This window comes from Ovis canadensis, chromosome 13 (genome assembly GCF_042477335.2).
Source record: "Ovis canadensis isolate MfBH-ARS-UI-01 breed Bighorn chromosome 13, ARS-UI_OviCan_v2, whole genome shotgun sequence".
Classification (NCBI taxonomy): domain Eukaryota; kingdom Metazoa; phylum Chordata; class Mammalia; order Artiodactyla; family Bovidae; genus Ovis; species Ovis canadensis.
The window spans coordinates 90,101,563-90,118,713 of NC_091257.1; the positions used below are offsets into that span (position 1 = coordinate 90,101,563).

The 17,151-nt window shown below is 53.9% G+C and overlaps 1 protein-coding gene across 2 annotated transcripts in view; it reads left to right on the forward strand.

Moving 5' to 3' along the window:
* Positions 1-17,151, forward strand: part of SLC12A5 (solute carrier family 12 member 5) — a 34,751-nt gene that overhangs the window by 8,648 nt on the left and 8,952 nt on the right. For both annotated transcript variants that reach the window (XM_069548689.1, XM_069548690.1), the window contains exons 2-16: positions 4,843-4,937; positions 5,234-5,365; positions 5,612-5,758; positions 6,542-6,596; positions 7,072-7,202; positions 9,156-9,397; positions 10,381-10,592; positions 12,187-12,357; positions 12,651-12,749; positions 12,897-12,954; positions 13,900-14,074; positions 14,692-14,810; positions 15,131-15,229; positions 16,180-16,299; positions 16,573-16,677. In XM_069548689.1, the coding sequence (XP_069404790.1) occupies positions 4,843-4,937; positions 5,234-5,365; positions 5,612-5,758; positions 6,542-6,596; positions 7,072-7,202; positions 9,156-9,397; positions 10,381-10,592; positions 12,187-12,357; positions 12,651-12,749; positions 12,897-12,954; positions 13,900-14,074; positions 14,692-14,810; positions 15,131-15,229; positions 16,180-16,299; positions 16,573-16,677 (1,960 nt within the window). The remainder of the gene's footprint in view (positions 1-4,842; positions 4,938-5,233; positions 5,366-5,611; positions 5,759-6,541; positions 6,597-7,071; positions 7,203-9,155; positions 9,398-10,380; positions 10,593-12,186; positions 12,358-12,650; positions 12,750-12,896; positions 12,955-13,899; positions 14,075-14,691; positions 14,811-15,130; positions 15,230-16,179; positions 16,300-16,572; positions 16,678-17,151) is intronic.

Here is a 17,151-nt window from a genome sequence, read left to right on the forward strand (position 1 = left end):
AGTGAGGCCTCAGGAATGGGGTCCCAGCGGCCGAATCCCCGGCGCCGTGGCGCGGACACTGCGGACGCGCTGCGGTGGGTGCGGAGACTCGCTAGGAGCAGAGGGGCTTGGAGCGAGTCCGTTGGTGGCTCCTGCTCTCCCCCGCCCTCCTCCGCGGTTTCCCTGCTCCAGGTCTTCGAGGCCAGCCACCCCCTCGGGCTCCCGGGCCCCCCGCCGCCCCCCAGCGGTCTCAGCCATCCATCACGGCTGTCAGCCGCCCCCACCCCCCACCCTCCAGCGGCGCTGCGTCCCTTGCGCACTAGCGCACCTCCTGCTCTGGCTGTCTGCGCTCAGCGCCTTCAAACGCTCCCCTGGGCATTGCTTGACCCTCTGGGCCAAGACTCCTGCAGACCTCCCCCCGGGGAAGGCCCAAGGTCCTAAAGACTCAAAGCGCAGGGTCTTTCAGGGACGGGCAGCCTGGACTTGAAGTCCTCCGGATCCTGGGTCCAAGTCAGAGCCAAGTGGTCGCTTGGAAGGCTGTGGACACCAGGGTCCCTCATCCTCTGACACCCCTTCTTCCTCCCTGAAGCTGAGTAGGGGTAGGAACTACTGACTGGCTAACTCATCCATCTCCCCAGTGACCCTGGGGTCAATCCGCAGGCGCCCTCCTCCATAGCAGTTTCAGGCTTCGGGAGGCGGGTGGTTTGGCAAAGTCGAGTCTGCAGCAGAGCCGGGCATCCCGTCGCTGCTCCTAGGGAACGAAGGTGGGAGCAGTCATTCCCACATGGGAACCCCTTCAGATGTCTCCACTCTGAGGAGGGGGCTCTGCTCCCCCAGACACAGGGTTTGGTCCAGTCCCCCAGGCCCTGCTTGCCCTACCCCTGACCATGGCGCCTTTCTGGGCCACGGGATTTCTGCCGGGTCTCAGGTGGCCTAGAAAAGAGTGTGCAGCAGGACTCCAACTAGGAACTCCCTTCAGTTCTACCCCCTCCCCACAAGTTTTCCAGACTCTGAGTGTAGCAGACTCGTCTGCAGACTTTCTATCTCTCTCTCTCTCTGAGTGGCCAGGACCTGGGTCAGGCCCTTTTGGCCCCAGAGTGAGAAAGAAGGCTTCCCAGTGGTGCCTGGAGACCGTGATGGGATGGGGGGGGAGGGGGAAGTGGCTTGACTGAAGACCATCAAACCGAGAAAATCCGGCATCTCTGAACTTAGGTTCTTGGAAATGTAGGAGAACCGGGTCCTGACCTCGGGGAGGTGGGAATGACCAGAGAAAGAAGGCTCCTCTGGACTAAAGAACACAAGGATATTGTCTCTGCACCCCAGGTCTCCTTTCCTCTTGGGGTCTGACGCCGTCCCCTACTCCCCTCGTCTGGCTTGGGGATTCCCCGAGGCCTGACCCCAGGCCCCCAGGGGAGGCTCCTAAGCCGCGCCGCTAGCCTGTTTCCTCCCTGGGAGCTCTGGCGGCCGCAGCTTAATTGAAAGCCGATTCGGGCTGAGAGCTCCCAGGGGGCGGGGGCGAGGGCGAGGGCGGGGGCGGAGAGGGCTCAGCCTCCGTCTGGCCCGGCCTCTCGCGCGCGCGCCGCACGGCGCTATCCCAGCCTTCTGACTCCCGGCTACGCGAATGGGGGCGAGATCGCCCCTCGCGGTCCTGCCCAACTGAGGGCTCATGAAGCTCACCCCTCCCCCTCAACCGGGGTTCCAGGGAGGGGTCGAAATCAGCCCTGGCAGAGCAGGCTGGGGGCCTGGCGTCCCGTCCAGACGGCGGGTGGAAAAGCGCTACTCAGGTCAAGCCTACGAGCTGCCCCCTCCTCTGCCCTCATCTCCTGGCTGGGCTCCGGCCCGGAGTCTGGCTCCGCGCTGCGCGCCGCGTTACATAAGCCGCTGCGGGCGCGTGGCCGGCTCTGCTCCGCGCTGCGCTCTCTGCCCGCGCGGTCGCCATGGAGACCGGCGCGGGGCTGCTTCGATGCCGGGTCTCCGGCCAGGACGCCCTCTTTCCCGCCCTGCACGTTCCCCGCGCCCCCACGAAGGAGGAGGGGAGGGGTGTGAAAGGAATGGGGGGCTCTCGTGCCTGACAGTCCTAACCCCGAAGAGCCGCGGGGAGGAGAACCCACAGGAGACGGGGCCCCTAAATCTTGCCGCTGGGGAAGGAGTGTGGGACAGGGCGACCAGGGTGGGTGGGGTACCCCGTATATTAGTAATAATCGTGATTGTAATAGTAACAGCAGTAAGTACACTTATGCGCCCAATACACACACGCCCAACAGGCATTATTTTACTTAATCCCCACCACAGCCCTGAGTTAAACACGATTATTATCCCTTTGCAAAGTAGGAAACCGAGGCTTAGTTTAAGTGACTTGCCCAAGGGGTGGACACAGCCAACGAAATTGGGACTGGAACCTAAATCTTCTTGACTCCAGCCTGTTTTCCTAACCATTAAGAAATTTCTTCTCATCTCATCCCCAACCCCCTAGTTCCCACTATAATGTGGTGAAAACATGAGGCCTCTTGTCAGCATCTTAAAAATGAAGAGGGACCCACCTCACTTTTATTTCTCCTGTTCTCTAGCCCCAAAGAGCTCTTCTGAGACCTTGAGGGTCAGGAAGGGAGCCCGGGGGAATTCACCTCAACAGACTTTTTGCTGAGCACCTAGTCCGTGCCAGGCTCCCACTGGCAAGACCCGTCTGCTAGTCCCAGGACCTCCTGGACGTGAGAAGAGTGAGCTGGTGGAGGCCCTGTCTGGGGGTCAGGAGTTCTCCGCCTGATGAGTGAAGTGGAAGTGGAGGCAGGAGACAGCAGGTGGTGGGTTTCCCTTGAGGACATGAGGCATCACTTCCACGGTTTAGAGTCAGGATGGACTGGATTTATAGCAGGTCATGCTTTGGGGACGGACCCTGGTTGAGAGACTAAGGGAGGTTTCCAGGAGGAGAGGATGGGGAGGATTTGGGCAGAATGGAGATGGAGAGAGAGAGAGGTCAGGAGATGAGGGGATAGGAAATTCAGAATATGTAGGGCCTCCACTTCACTTCTGTTTTGGTCATTGGAGAGTTACCCCGGAGTCCAAAGAGATATCTACTACTGGGATTCAGCCCTGAAAACTGAGAAAGTGTGATGGCTGGAAGCAAGGGAGTGTGCCTGTGTGTGGGGGGTGGGGGGGTGGGGATTGCTTATGTCTCTTTGAAAGGACCCTCTCCTTAATGCCCTGGAGACTTCCTCCTTGCATGATCTCATCCAGGCACATGGTTTCACACCCTTGCTACACAACTTTTCGTGGGCTACCGCTGATTCTCATGCCCAGCGTCTCTCCTGGGTCCCGGGCTGATCTGTATATCCAAGTGCTTCTGGACAAGGTCTCTTGAGTGTCCTATAGCGCCTCACCGGCAGTCAAATCCAGCCTCTTCCCTACCCCCAGCCTCCCTCTTTTCCCTCCGTTTATTAAATAGCACCATCATCCACCCATTTACCTCTGCTAGAAACCCAGGCATTATCCTAGATCCCTCCTTCCCCCATCCGCACACAGCTGGCATAGAAATGTGTGCCAATAATTCTGGAGTCTGTTCACTTTTCCACACTGCTCTGGTCCGGAGTATCACCAGTCCTTGCCCAGATTTCTGAAAGTCCTTAGCTTCTGCGTTTTTTCTTTTTCTGGTTTTTGGCCACACGTGGCATGCGGGATCTTAGTTCCCCGACCAGGGATTGAACCCATCCCTCCTGCAGCGGAAGCATGGTGTCTTAACCACCAGACCATCAGGAAAGTCCCCGCTAACTAACTTCTTTATTCTTTGTCAAAAGGCCAGAGTGATTGCTCTAAAACACACATTTGTCCATGGTACTTTTTTGCCTGAAACTCTTCAGTGACTTCCCATTGTCCTCTGGATGAAGTCCAAAATCCCTAACGTGGTTGGCTAGTCATGTAAGGACCCGGCCCACACCTACCTTCCTAGCCTCATTCTCTTCACATGCTTCTCCTCCATCCTCCAGCGCCCCTCCCCTCATTCCCTTTCCTCAGACTCCTCCAGATCAAACTTCTTTCAGGCCCTCTGACCCAGTCCAGCTCCCTCTCACCTCTGGGCCATCGAACACGCTGTTCTGCTCTTCCATCTGCCTGGAACACCCTCCCGGCTCCCTCCCAGGCTAGCTGTTACTCATCCTTCGGTTCTCAGCCAACACGTCACTTCCTTTGGGAATCCTTCCGTGACTTCCCAGGCTGGGCTGGGTGCTTCTCCCGAGTTCCCACAGTCCTTTGTTCATATTCTGCCACACAACTTACCACTCTGGGTTGGAAACTTCTGGCTATGGGTTTATCTCCTCTGCCTTTGTGTTCTCCGAGGGCAGGGCTGGCCTTAGGCTGTGTTTTATTCCCCCACCCCCACCCCCACAGCAGCATGCAGGAGACATCCAGTAACTACTCACTGACTGAAGATGAACCAGGGTCACAGGACATGCCAAAGGGGGTCACTTTTCCAAGAGGTGGAGTATCCTGGGGGCCTCCGGCTGAAGCTGTCTCTGCCTCCCCTCTAGGAAAGAGCGTGCTTCCACTTCCCAAACTCCAGGATGGGCCAGTTATGGTCAAGGAGGGAACTCTGGAGAGTCTAGGGTGCCCTGATGAATGAAGTAGGACCGGACCCCCCCCCCCCAACCAGAGCAAGGAAGCACTTCCACATTCATTAAATACCCTGCACATGCCAGGGAGTGTGCTAGGTTTGTTATACAGAACTAAAATTCTGCAGGGGAGGTAGCATTAGCTCATTTTTTCCATGTGTGGACTGAGGTTCAGCGAGTTAAAGTGGCCACACAGCTGGGTGCCCAGGCAGACGGGTGGCAAACAATTGATGCCAAGTTTCTCACTCCTCTGCCTTCTCAGGTGATGGCAACCCCAAGGAGAGCAGCCCTTTCATCAACAGCACCGACACAGAGAAGGGCAAGGAGTATGATGGCAAGAACATGGCCCTGTTTGAGGTGGGTTGCTTGGGGTCTTGGGACTCCCCTCACGATTCATCTCCGCCTTCATCAGCCATTCCCTCCCTCCTTCCCTGGGGCACTGTCCCCTCCTCTCCATTGCTCCCTCAGGTCCGGCTTCTTCCTTTCCCTTTCCCCCTGCTCCTCCACTTCTTATCCTAACCCCCTCTCTCCCTGCCCATCTCATCCTAGTCTCAACGGCTTGCCTCCTGGTCCCCATCTCTCTCTGCCTCCTACCACCTGGCTCACCCTCCTCTAGACCCTGGTGCCCCAACACTGACAAATTCCCTCCGCAGGAGGAGATGGACACCAGCCCCATGGTGTCCTCCCTGCTTAGTGGCCTGGCCAACTACACCAACCTGCCCCAGGGAAGCAGGGAGCACGAGGAGGCAGAAAACAACGAGGGTGGAAAAAAGAAGCCTGTGCAGGTGAGGGCCTTGGGGAAGAAGGGCTGGAGGGGAGAGCAGGCGGGGGAGGAAAAGGGATTCAGGTGAAGGGATGGATGGTGGAGACAGAAGGATAGGAGGTGGAGGTGGAGGGAGGGGAAGGAATGGGAGATGAGGGGTAGAGATGGGGGGGAGGGAGGGGGATGAAAGTTTGGGGAAGAGGAGAGGGCCTGGGGTGCTGGTAGGGATGGGGGGAGCTGCAGAAACTGACGCCAGCCTCCCTGGCAGGCCCCCCGCATGGGCACCTTCATGGGCGTGTACCTGCCGTGCCTGCAGAACATCTTTGGGGTCATCCTCTTCCTGCGGCTCACATGGGTGGTGGGCATCGCAGGCATCATAGAGGCCTTCTGCATGGTCTTCATCTGCTGCTCCTGTGTGAGTGACTCCCTCCCTTCGCCCGTTCCCTGACAGCTGGGGCTTGAGCAGGGACCTGGGGGTGGGAGGGGAAGGGAAGGGGAGGCATGAGACCTGAGCTCTTTATAGGAACCACTGCATATAATCTTGGAGTGGAAATTAGGTCTGACTGGGCCTTCTAGCCTCTCCCAGGTTCATCCCTGATGGCCATCAACCAGGTGTCACCTGGATCTTTGTGTGGGTGTGGGTGCTGCAGACTCATTGATAAAAAAGATAGGTGTACATTAATAAATCAGATTCACCTACAGCCCTACAACAGTCAACAATTTGGTGGGTCTTGACTCACAAGAAAACGGGATGATGGTCCCAAACAGGTCTGGCTGAATTCTTCCCATCTTCTCAAAAAACCCACATGTTCACTAAACACCTCCTTCCCATGACATTTGTGCTTCCTCGCATGTGACCTGTGATTCCCCCCTCAACATGTGCGGGAGCCAGTGCCGAAGCTGGTACACCTGCCTATTGAATAAACGAAGAAATGGAGGCTTAGAGAACTGAAGTGACGTGTCTCCTCCGGTCAGACAGCTGGTCAGAGGCCAAGCTGGGGTTTCCAGAGCTCTCTGATGTGAGAGCTCGAGTTCCTTCCATGTGCTGGGTGAAGAAGAGGTTTTTCTGGACAAGAAGGACTTGGCAGGAGTAGGACTTGGAACCGTACCAAGGAGAAGCTCAGTGGAAGAGGACTTGTGGGTTTGGCGGGTGTTTATGGGGTAGCCGCCACCCTGATGGTGATCTCTGTTCTCACAGACGATGCTCACAGCCATTTCCATGAGTGCAATCGCAACCAACGGTGTTGTGCCTGGTACGTGACTAGGGCCGCTTGGAGGCGGAGGGGGCCTGGCTGGGTGGGAGGGAGACCTGGACAGTTGGAAGGAAGGAAGGGCAGTGCCCAGAGCTCTGGGTGCCCTCAGGAACTCTGAAAGGCAATACTGCAGGTCTGAGGCTGGGCTGTGTTTGTGGAGTTGGTGGAGGCAGCCCTCTTAAGGGGAGGGGAAGGAGGCTGTTGATGGTGTTGAACGGGGCAATGAAAGATCTCTTCCCTTTGCCTGAGACCCTCTTTGCCATCATCCTATTTTCTGAGCCATGGCCTCCTTAGAGGGGTAATTAGCAACATGGTAATTAGTGCTGTAAAAGCCACTCAGAGTGTTGGGCTGGGTCTCCCACTACAGCCTGTAAGGCTTGTGAGGCCCTGCCCACCACTGTCTCTGATCCCCCCTCACCCCTATAGCAGCCCAGGGTCCCTCGAACCTCTTGCCAATACTGGATTCTTTCTGCAGCTGGCGGCTCCTACTACATGATTTCCAGGTCTCTGGGTCCAGAGTTTGGGGGCGCTGTGGGCCTCTGCTTCTACCTGGGCACTACTTTTGCTGGGGCCATGTACATCCTGGGCACCATCGAAATCCTGCTGGTAAGAGGGGCCGGGGAGGAGGTGTGGGTCCCAGGCTGTCAGTCAGTTAACAGATGCTCCCTGGGCACCTCTTGTAGGCTGGGTCACTCAGTAAGGCCAGAGGGATATCAGATGTGGTTCTGCCTTTAAAGAGTTCACAGTCTAGTTGGGGAGACAGGATACACTAATTAGGTAACATGAACAGCTGTCGTTTATCAGGCACCCACTGTGCTCCCAGCAGAGTTCCAAGTGCTTTACAGTCATTAGCTTGAATCCTCACGAGGTTTAAGTATTATCATGCCCATTTTACAAACGAGAAGCTCAGAGAGGTGAAACGACTTGCTCAAGGTCACTCAGCAACCGACTGTCAGAGGTGGGTTGGGAAGAGTACAGTCATGGTAGAAATGATAACAGTCATGTCCCTCAATGATTGCCTACTACGTGCCAGGGGGCAGTGTGCTAGGCACTCTGTGGATGTTCATGGTAGAGGGCAGATGGTTGGCGGGTTGCAGAGAAGGAGCTGAGAAAGAGATCTGTCAGAAGCAGTGACTGATGAGCAGTCAGGGCCCTGGGCAGTGTCTGAAGTGGACAGCTGCTGACTGGGGTCTCAGTTCTTCCTGCCCCTGCAGGAGGAAGTGGGAGCTGAAGGTTCTTTGGTATAGAGAGAGCTGGGCTGACGTTTCCCAAACACTTATTTTACCCAGGCCCCGTGGCTGGCCATGTATCATTTTATTTTATTCTCATGACTCTTGCATGAGTTAGATATCTTCATTTTACAGATGAGGAAGGCAAGGCTCAGAGAGTTAAAGGGACATGTGGAAGGGACGTGAAACTGTGTCTTTCTGACTCTGAAGCCTGTGCATGTCCCCCCAACTGCACTGCTTTAGAGAACTAGAACTAACAGATGTTTCAGCTTCTGGCTTGGGGGCAGATTGGAGAGGTACAGGGTCAGGAAGGATAGATGGAGAATAAAAGACCCAAGAAGCCAAATTTTGAGAGAATAATAATAGACCTCTATGGCTTTTACAAAATTAAAAAGTTATTATAAAAGCAATTCTACCCATTGAATTGGAAAATTAAAAAAAATAAATTGGAAAAAATTAAAGAATGTAAAAAGGGAAATAACCGTCTCCTGAAGAAAGTCATCATTAACATTTTGGTGTATCCTTCTAGGTTTTGTTTTTCTTTATGATATTGTATTTTATCTTTATAAAACCCTATAGATTTCTCTAATAGTTCAAACCTCTCTTTGCAAATATCACTTACAACTGAAAATAACTTTTGTAACAATATAAATATATTAATATTTCATAGAGAAATTATGGAAAATGCAGATGTGCAAAAAGAATAAAGATTATTCACATTTTTACCATTCAGGGGAAACGACTGTTAACATTTTGATGTATCTACACACAGACAGACATATATACACACGTATGTGTGTATATATTCACATGTAAGTACACATATATATATTTACAAAAATGAGATAAGACACATTCTCTTTAACAATAGATTGTTTTTACCCAGTCTAACAGGGATAGCTTTTTTAAGTTGGTTCATATAAATCTTTGTTGTCCTTTTTAGTAGCTACATAATCTATTTGGAAATACCATGATTAATTTACCTAATCCTCTAGGGATGAATGTCTAATTTATATCTGCCTTTCTAATTAAATAATAAAGACAATAAATAATCATTAATACTTATACTTGATAACAAAAATGATAGGAATTAATAATTGCTCCTAACATTTTTGCAGTATCATCTTTTAATGACTGTATAATGACTAGTCTTTGTAGGACAGACCCTATCATTGGATGTCCTTCCCAGTCTCGGATTACTGTAAATATGCTGTGAAGAGTTATCTTTTTCTCCAAAGCCCTGTCTGCGCCTCAGGGTATTTCCTTGGGGGTGGTTCTTTGTTGGTCCCCACTGGGTTATCTGCTTGACCGCCTCACCCCTTTCCCACAGGCTTATCTCTTCCCAGCCATGGCCATTTTTAAGGCAGAAGATGCCAGCGGGGAGGCAGCAGCCATGCTGAACAATATGCGTGTGTATGGCACCTGTGTGCTCACCTGCATGGCCACTGTGGTGTTTGTGGGCGTCAAGTACGTCAACAAGTTCGCCCTTGTCTTCTTGGGTTGTGTCATCCTCTCCATCCTGGCCATCTATGCTGGGGTCATCAAGTCTGCCTTCGACCCACCCAACTTCCCGTAAGTGCTGCTGCCCTGCGCCTCGGGCACCCTCCCCCTCCTCCCTGGCTGGTTTCAGGGTCTTCATACTAGTCTCTGCCACCCCCCGCCTGCCCCTGTCTCTCAGAATTGGAGTGGTTGTGGATTCAGAGTGAACTCTCTTGGGAGGGAAAACCTCTCTTGGTTTCAGGTAAATCTCTTTAGGGTGGGGTAAGTTCTTTTGGAGGTGGGCACAGTGTCCTTTGTAAGGGTCAACTGCTTGCTGGTGAACTGGGCTTCCTCTGGGTGGCTCAGAGGTAAAAAATTCACCTGCCAAGCAGAAGACATGGGTTCAACCCCTGGGTTGGGGAGATCTCCTGGAGTAGGAAATGGCAACCCGCTCCGGTATTCTTGCCTGGGAAGTCCCATAGGCTGAGCAGCCTGGTAGGCTACAGTCCATGGGGTCACAGAGTTGGACATGGCTGAGCACGCTCACTCAGGTGGAGTTAGGAAGAGTCAAGTGGAAAGATTTCTGAAGGGATGACCAGTCTGTGTGAGGGAAAGCTTTCTTGGGTGGGGAACAACCTTCTGGAATGAGACAACCTCTTAGTATTAAACACCTTCTCTATCATAGGACAGGACACAGAAGAGAGGGTCTAGGGGCTCAGGTCCCTCTTGGTTCAGCCTCTCCCTAGGACACATTCCCCTACATGCATAACACGGCTCAGACGGATGGCACATTGGGACTGCTGTCCATGGTGCTGAAATAGCATCGCAGGAAAGCAGCAGTTCTCTGCCCTGGCTCATACTAGAGTCACTTGGGAGGGAGGAGATTCCCCAGCGGGCCAGTGGTTAGGAGCTTTGAAAAAATGCTGATCCTGGGCTCCATCCCAATTAAATAGAAATCTCTGGATATGGGGCCCTGGCATCTGTGTTTCTTCGTGCTCCCCTGGTGGTTCTACCATAAAACCAGGGCAAGGTTACGTCCCTCCCCACCTTCCTCCCTCCCTTGTTTCTCTCCCTAGGATCTGCCTGCTGGGGAACCGCACACTGTCTCGCCATGGCTTTGATGTCTGTGCCAAGCTGGCGTGGGAAGGAAATGAGACAGTGACCACACGGCTCTGGGGCCTTTTCTGTTCCTCCCGATTCCTCAACGCCACCTGTGATGAGTACTTCATGCGAAACAATGTCACGGAGATCCAGGGCATTCCTGGCGCTGCCAGTGGCCTCATCAAAGGTCTGAGGGAGGGAAGAGGTCTGGTGTCCAGGGAACACTGCAGGGATTGTGGACTAATCAGTTAGGATTAAGGGACTCTCTTTGGGATTCAGTTAAATTTGATCCGTTTTAATTGAGCACCTACTCTGGGCCACGTTCTATCCTTGGAATCACAGAGGGGTAGAGATGAAAGGGAACCTTTGCATGTCTTTCCATCTAGTGGGAAAGAAAGCCATCAGTTTGGCAAGTATTCACTAAGCCCCTGCTAAATGCCTAGCGCTGTGCTGAGCACCAGGAACACAGCATAAATAAGTCACAGTTCTTGGCCTCAACAAGTCTAATAGCAGAGACAGATGTAAGAGCAAATAAATTATGACATGTGTAGACGTGCATTCAATGAACAGAGTTCTCCCAAGGGAGGAAGTGGTCATGTGTACAAGGAGGTAAGGCTAGGCTTCCTGGATTCATCTGAGAAGGGTTTTGAAGAACAAATAAGAGACTTTCAGCTATACAAGGGGAATAAGGGAATTACAGGCAGAAGAACAACTTGCCTAAAAGCATGCAGACACTGAAGAGCATATTGTGCCCTTCCAACCAAGAGTAATTTGGTATGACTGGGGCATAAAGTGCAAGAGAAGGAGGGGCAAGAGATGATGTTGGAGAGACTGACATGAGCCAGACTGTGGTCCGCCCTGGAAGCCATGTTGAAGAGTTTGGACCGTGCTCTGAGGGTGATGAGGAGCCGCCAAAGGGTTCTGAGTAAGGGGCGGACATGCTCAGTTTGTGGTTTCTGAAGGCTCACTCCAGCTGCTAATGTTGATGGGTTCATAGCAGGGAGGGGACTGAGTCAGGAAGTCTAGGAGGCGGCTGATGCTGAGTCCTGGTGAGATATGATGGTTTTCTGAGAGTGGTGGATGCCAACAAACTGGTTCTCCATCAGGCCTGTTTTGCACCCCCACCCCACCCCAGGAGACAGGTGGCAACATCTAGAGACATTTTTGGTTGTCACAACTGAAGGGTTATTACTGGTGTCTGGTGTGTAGAGGCTGGGATGTGGCTAAATACCCTACAATGTGAGGGGACGCCCCCCCCCCCCCCACACACGAAGAATTGCCTGTTCTTATCATAGTTATCACTACAAGTTAATAGTGACAGAGTGGAGAAACACTAGAAAGATGAGAAGGGGTGTATTTGAGAAATATTTAGGAGGAATAATGGATAGGAGTTGGAGATGGTTTTGAAACAGAGACGAGGATAGGGAATGGTTGTGAGCGATGTCAAGCTGATCTGTATTGATGGTGGTGCCTTTTACCAAGGTAAGGGGTAAAGGAAAGGAGCCGTTTGCCATGAGTGGGTGGCGAGACCAGTTTGGGATATATTGAATCAGTCTGAGATAGGTCTTTGTTGTATTTGTATATGTCCTTCAGTAGGTTGGACCATTTTAGGGCAAGGACTTGATCTGACTCATGTGCAAAGTCTCTGGTCCAAAGCAGGGGCTTAGGAAATGTTGGTGGAAATAAGAGCTGGTTGATTTTGACCCTTCTTTTTGTCCACCCTGCCTCCTGGCCCCAGAGCTCTGGCGCCCTGATATCTGAGAGTCATGTCTCCCCCACAGAGAATCTATGGAGCTCCTACCTGACCAAGGGGGTGATTGTGGAAAGGCGTGGGATGCCCTCAGCGGGCCTGGCAGATGGCACCCCCATCGACATGGACCATCCCTATGTCTTCAGCGATATGACCTCCTACTTCACCCTGCTGGTTGGCATCTACTTCCCCTCAGTCACAGGTGAAGGGGAGCTCAGAGAGGGAAGACTGCCTGGGAGTGGATGGGTAGGGAGAAAGTCAGTCATGATGTGGGGAATTTCTTAGTCCAATAGCCCCATCACATAAGCAGGATCCAATTCACCTCCCACTGAACAGGTGAGGGAATTAAAGCCCGGAGTAGCCAGGTAACACGCCCAAGCTCTCACACGAGTCGGTGGGCCCGGACTAGACTCCCGGGTTCATGACTTGGAGGCTGGTGTCCTATCTCCATCTGCTCTCCCACGGCTCCTGTCCTAGCTGCTCCTCTGTTCACAGGGATCATGGCTGGTTCTAACCGCTCTGGGGACCTGCGGGATGCCCAGAAGTCGATCCCCACTGGCACGATCCTGGCCATTGCCACCACGTCTGCTGTCTGTATCCTGCATGGCTGGCGGGGACCGCTGTGGGTGGGGAGGGCTAGACGGAGGGTCTCTGAAGCTGCTGCCTCATCTGGCTGGCTCAGGAGAGGTTGGGAGGATGGGGAATGCCACCCTGGGGATTCTCCTTCATCCTCTGCTGCAGACATCAGCTCCGTTGTCCTGTTCGGGGCCTGCATCGAGGGGGTCGTCCTTCGGGACAAGTAAGTAAGGGGCTCAGGGAGGAGCCTGTTCTGGTGAGGGTGGGGTGGGCATCAGGCACACCTCTGCTCGCACACCCCAGGGCCAGGACTCCCTCCACCCACTGTGGCAGCACCTTCTGTTTTAAGACAGTGCCAAGTGGCCAGTTTGTGGTCTCTGAAGGCTCACTCTGGTTGCTAGTGTGGATGGGTTCATAGCAGGGAGGGAACTGAGTCAGGGGATCTAGAAGGAGGCCAAATGGCCCTGTCTTAAAAATAGAAAATGCTCTTCTTGATTCTCACACCACATCATGTCACCACGTGATGAGGCCAGAATCCCCATTTTTCAGATGGAGACACAGTTTAAGATATCTGCCCAGGATGACACAGTCTTATTCAATTGACCATGTTCTAGAATCATTATTAGTGGGGAGGGGCAAGATAAGGGTAGGGTGTTAAAAGGTACAAACTACTCTGTATAAAAGAAATAAGCTGCAAGGATATATTGTTCAGCACAAGGGATACAGCCAATATTTTATAATAACTATAAATGAGGTATGACTTTTAAAAATTGTGGATCACTATGCTGTAAACCTGAAACTTATATAATCTTATGCACATCAACTATACCTCAATTTAAAAAAAAATTGAGTTGCCACTAAGTTCCAGGCACTGTGCTAAGCATTTTACATATGTTAACTCCTTATTCCTCCCACCAATCATATGAGATAGGCTTATAATGATCTTCACTTTACAGCTGAAGAAACTGAGGCACAGAGAGGTTGAATGTCTTGCCCAAGGCCCCACAGACAGCCCACGTCATCAGGGACTTTGTCTGTCCCTTCACCCCTCCACAGCCAAGCCCCATGGTGGATGTACGGCTGGCCCCGCAGTTGGCATGGGAGCCCTTTGGAAATCCAGGTGGCATTGCTCACCCAGCATCTCGTATCTTCTACTGCTTCCTTCCAGGTTTGGCGAAGCTGTGAACGGCAATCTGGTGGTGGGCACCCTGGCCTGGCCATCCCCCTGGGTTATCGTCATCGGATCCTTCTTCTCTACCTGCGGGGCTGGGCTGCAGAGCCTCACGGGGGCCCCTCGCCTGCTGCAGGCCATCTCCCGCGATGGCATAGTGCCCTTCCTCCAGGTCAGTGGTGGGCAAGGCGTGGGCCGACAGTCCACCCCCTATACCAGCCAGCCAGGCCCCTGCCCAGCGAGGCCACCCGGTGAGCAGAGGCCACAGCAAGCCTCGAACTGCCTTCTGGTCTCTGTCTGTCTGTGATGCCACTATGAAAAACGGGTGTGCTCTAGTTGGGACTTGGCCCATGCTCAGAGTCATCTCTTTGGGCAGGGTTGTTTGCTCTTAGGGAGAAAAAAAAATGGTCCTCCTTGGGCCTTGTGACTGGGCAGGGACTCAGGGAGACAGCCAAAGGGGAGTGAGAGGAGAGAGCTCTCTGTGGTGCTTTAAAAAAATATATATATGATGAACTCCGTCACAGCTGCTTGCTGGCCGCCTGGAGCTCCTCTTCCATCTGTCCCCTCCTGTTCCCCTTCAGGGATCATCTGAACTTCCCTGCACTCGGGTACCAATGTCAGGGTGGGCAAGATACAGCAAAAACCTGGTATCCCCTCGGGTACCTTTAAAGGATGAGAAACGCAGCCTCCCTCTCTCTCTGCCTCTCCTGTACTAGTCCCCAGGACGGGAGGAGAGAGACAAGAAGTCCTTAGGGTCTCACGCTCCTGTGACGGTTGCTGTGTCCTCAGGTTTTTGGCCATGGCAAAGCCAACGGAGAGCCAACGTGGGCCCTGCTCCTCACCGCCTGCATCTGCGAGATTGGCATCCTCATCGCGTCCCTGGACGAGGTCGCCCCCATCCTCTCTATGTGCGTGCTGGCCTCCTGCCCTCCCATCAGCCCTGCGGGTCTCTCTACCTGGATACTCCAGCTGTGACCCTGGACGGCCCACCTGAACCACTTTAACAAGCCCACTGTCGTAGAAACCCGTCCTCTGTTGTACAGAGAGTCATCCCCACATGCACCAGGGCATGCAGTAAGGGGATCTGGCCTTTGAACCCCTCCCTACGCATCAGAATGTGACTCGGCCACCTCCCCGGTTTCCTCCTCCCTTCCCCCTTTTCTCTCTCTGTGTGTCTGTCTCTGTGTCTCCTGCATCTCTGTCTCTTGGGGGCCTTTCTGTGTGCTAGGTTCTTCCTCATGTGCTACATGTTTGTGAACCTGGCCTGCGCGGTACAGACGCTGCTGAGGACGCCCAACTGGCGGCCACGATTTCGATATTACCACTGGTGGGTGCCTTCCCCACCCCCACCCCCGCCCCGGCCCACAGGACCATCCTCTCCCCGGCCCCTCACCCCAGCCCATCCCCTCCAGGTCTCAGGATCCTCAACTCCAGCTTTCATAGCCCAAATAGCATGAGAAAAGTCCTGGTGAAGGTCTCCTTATAATGACAAGTAATAACAGAAGACAGTATCAGCAGTCCCAGCTAGAATCCCTCTCATGTCCTTAGTGCTCAACACCTGCCAGTCTTGATGAGGAAGCCTCAGTTTCCCCAGCTGTGAAATGGGACAATAACCATACCTACCTCATAGGCCCCTCTGAGCCTTACAGTGCTTGGGGCACAGAAGGTGCTCCTCATGTGGAGCCGGATTTCTGATTGTTCTGCTTGATGGTTCTTGACCCTCACAACAGGCCGATGGGACAGGCAGGGCGGGCATGATCATGCTTATTCTACCGAAAGGAAATGGAGGCTCTGGCGGGGAAAGGGGTAGGCCTAAGGTCACCCCCAGCCCAAGGCTATGGCACACCTTGACCAGAACCCAGGCTACCTGCCTATCCCACCTCGGCCCTCCTGCTGCACCAGTCACCTCGTCCCATGTTCCTCCTGGGAGATCTTACCTCCAACTCTCCCTAGAGACCCCTGCCCTCAGAACCCCTCTGGCAGGGTGGTCTGCCAGGGCCTGAGGCACTGGGCTGGAGCAGTGTGGTGACCGAGGAGCTGGGCGGGGCCCTGTCTGCAGCTGCTCATCCACCCAGAGTGCCCAGGTTCCGGTGGTGCTCCTGGGGATGATGGTGTGGGCTCCCCTAGCCCTGGCTGTGGCTCCCCTAGCCCTGGCTGTAGCTTCCCAGGTCTGGCCCAGGCCCTCCCTGCCCCTTCTAACTCTTGCTGTCTGAGCCCCCGGCACCAGTGAGAACCCTGCCAGGGGCTCAGAGGCCGGGTCTCCCTCTCACTGTCCAGGACACTCTCCTTCCTGGGCATGAGCCTCTGCCTGGCCCTCATGTTCATCTGCTCCTGGTACTATGCCCTGGTGGCCATGCTCATTGCTGGGCTCATCTACAAGTATATCGAGTACCGCGGGTAAGGTGGGGCGAGGAGGGGAGAGCGGTGATTGGTACTTGACGGGGAGGGGTGGGGTTGAGGCTGAGAAGCTGGGGAGAATGGAGAGGAAAGTTGAGGGGGTGGGGCAGGAGCAGAGGCAGGCACTGAGGCTTTGAGAAACGGTGGGGGCCAGGAGTGACCGCCCTTCTGAGCCCGAGATGGACAGCTCTGGCTCAGTACTGGGGGGTGGGTGCTTCTCCCTGGCACTCCCTGGCTTTCTGCCTCTCGTGATCCCCCCTTCCCTGCCCCCAGGGCAGAGAAGGAATGGGGCGATGGGATCCGAGGCCTGTCTCTCAGCGCTGCTCGCTATGCCCTGCTGCGCTTGGAAGAAGGGCCCCCGCACACCAAGAACTGGAGGTGAGTGATGGCGACCGAAGAGGAAGGGAGCGGGCCCAACCCACCCCGCCTGCTCTGTGCTGCTCTTGCTGAGTGGGGTTCGGCCTCATCTGAACCCTTCCCTCCTGTAATGCTGAGGCTGAGCTGAGGTTCCACACATTCATTCTCCAAAACCCTACCTGCCATGCCAGTTTCTAACCATCTACCCATCCCTCCATTCATCCCATCATTTGTTTAAAAAAACACCTATGAACACATGGTCTATGTGCTGACCCCTTCTGGTCTCCGGGAACGTACTGAGCTCACAGTTCCCTGGAGAAGGCACGTGTCCAGACGGGTAAGTGCAGTATCACAGAGCATTCACCCTGGGAGAGGTGGGATCATCCAAAGAGTTACAGGGCCTCTTAGAAATCTCCAGATTACTAACAGTCTCTCTATTGGCTCCCCTGCTGGCTCAGACGGTAAAGCGTCTGCCTACAATGTGGGAGACCCAGG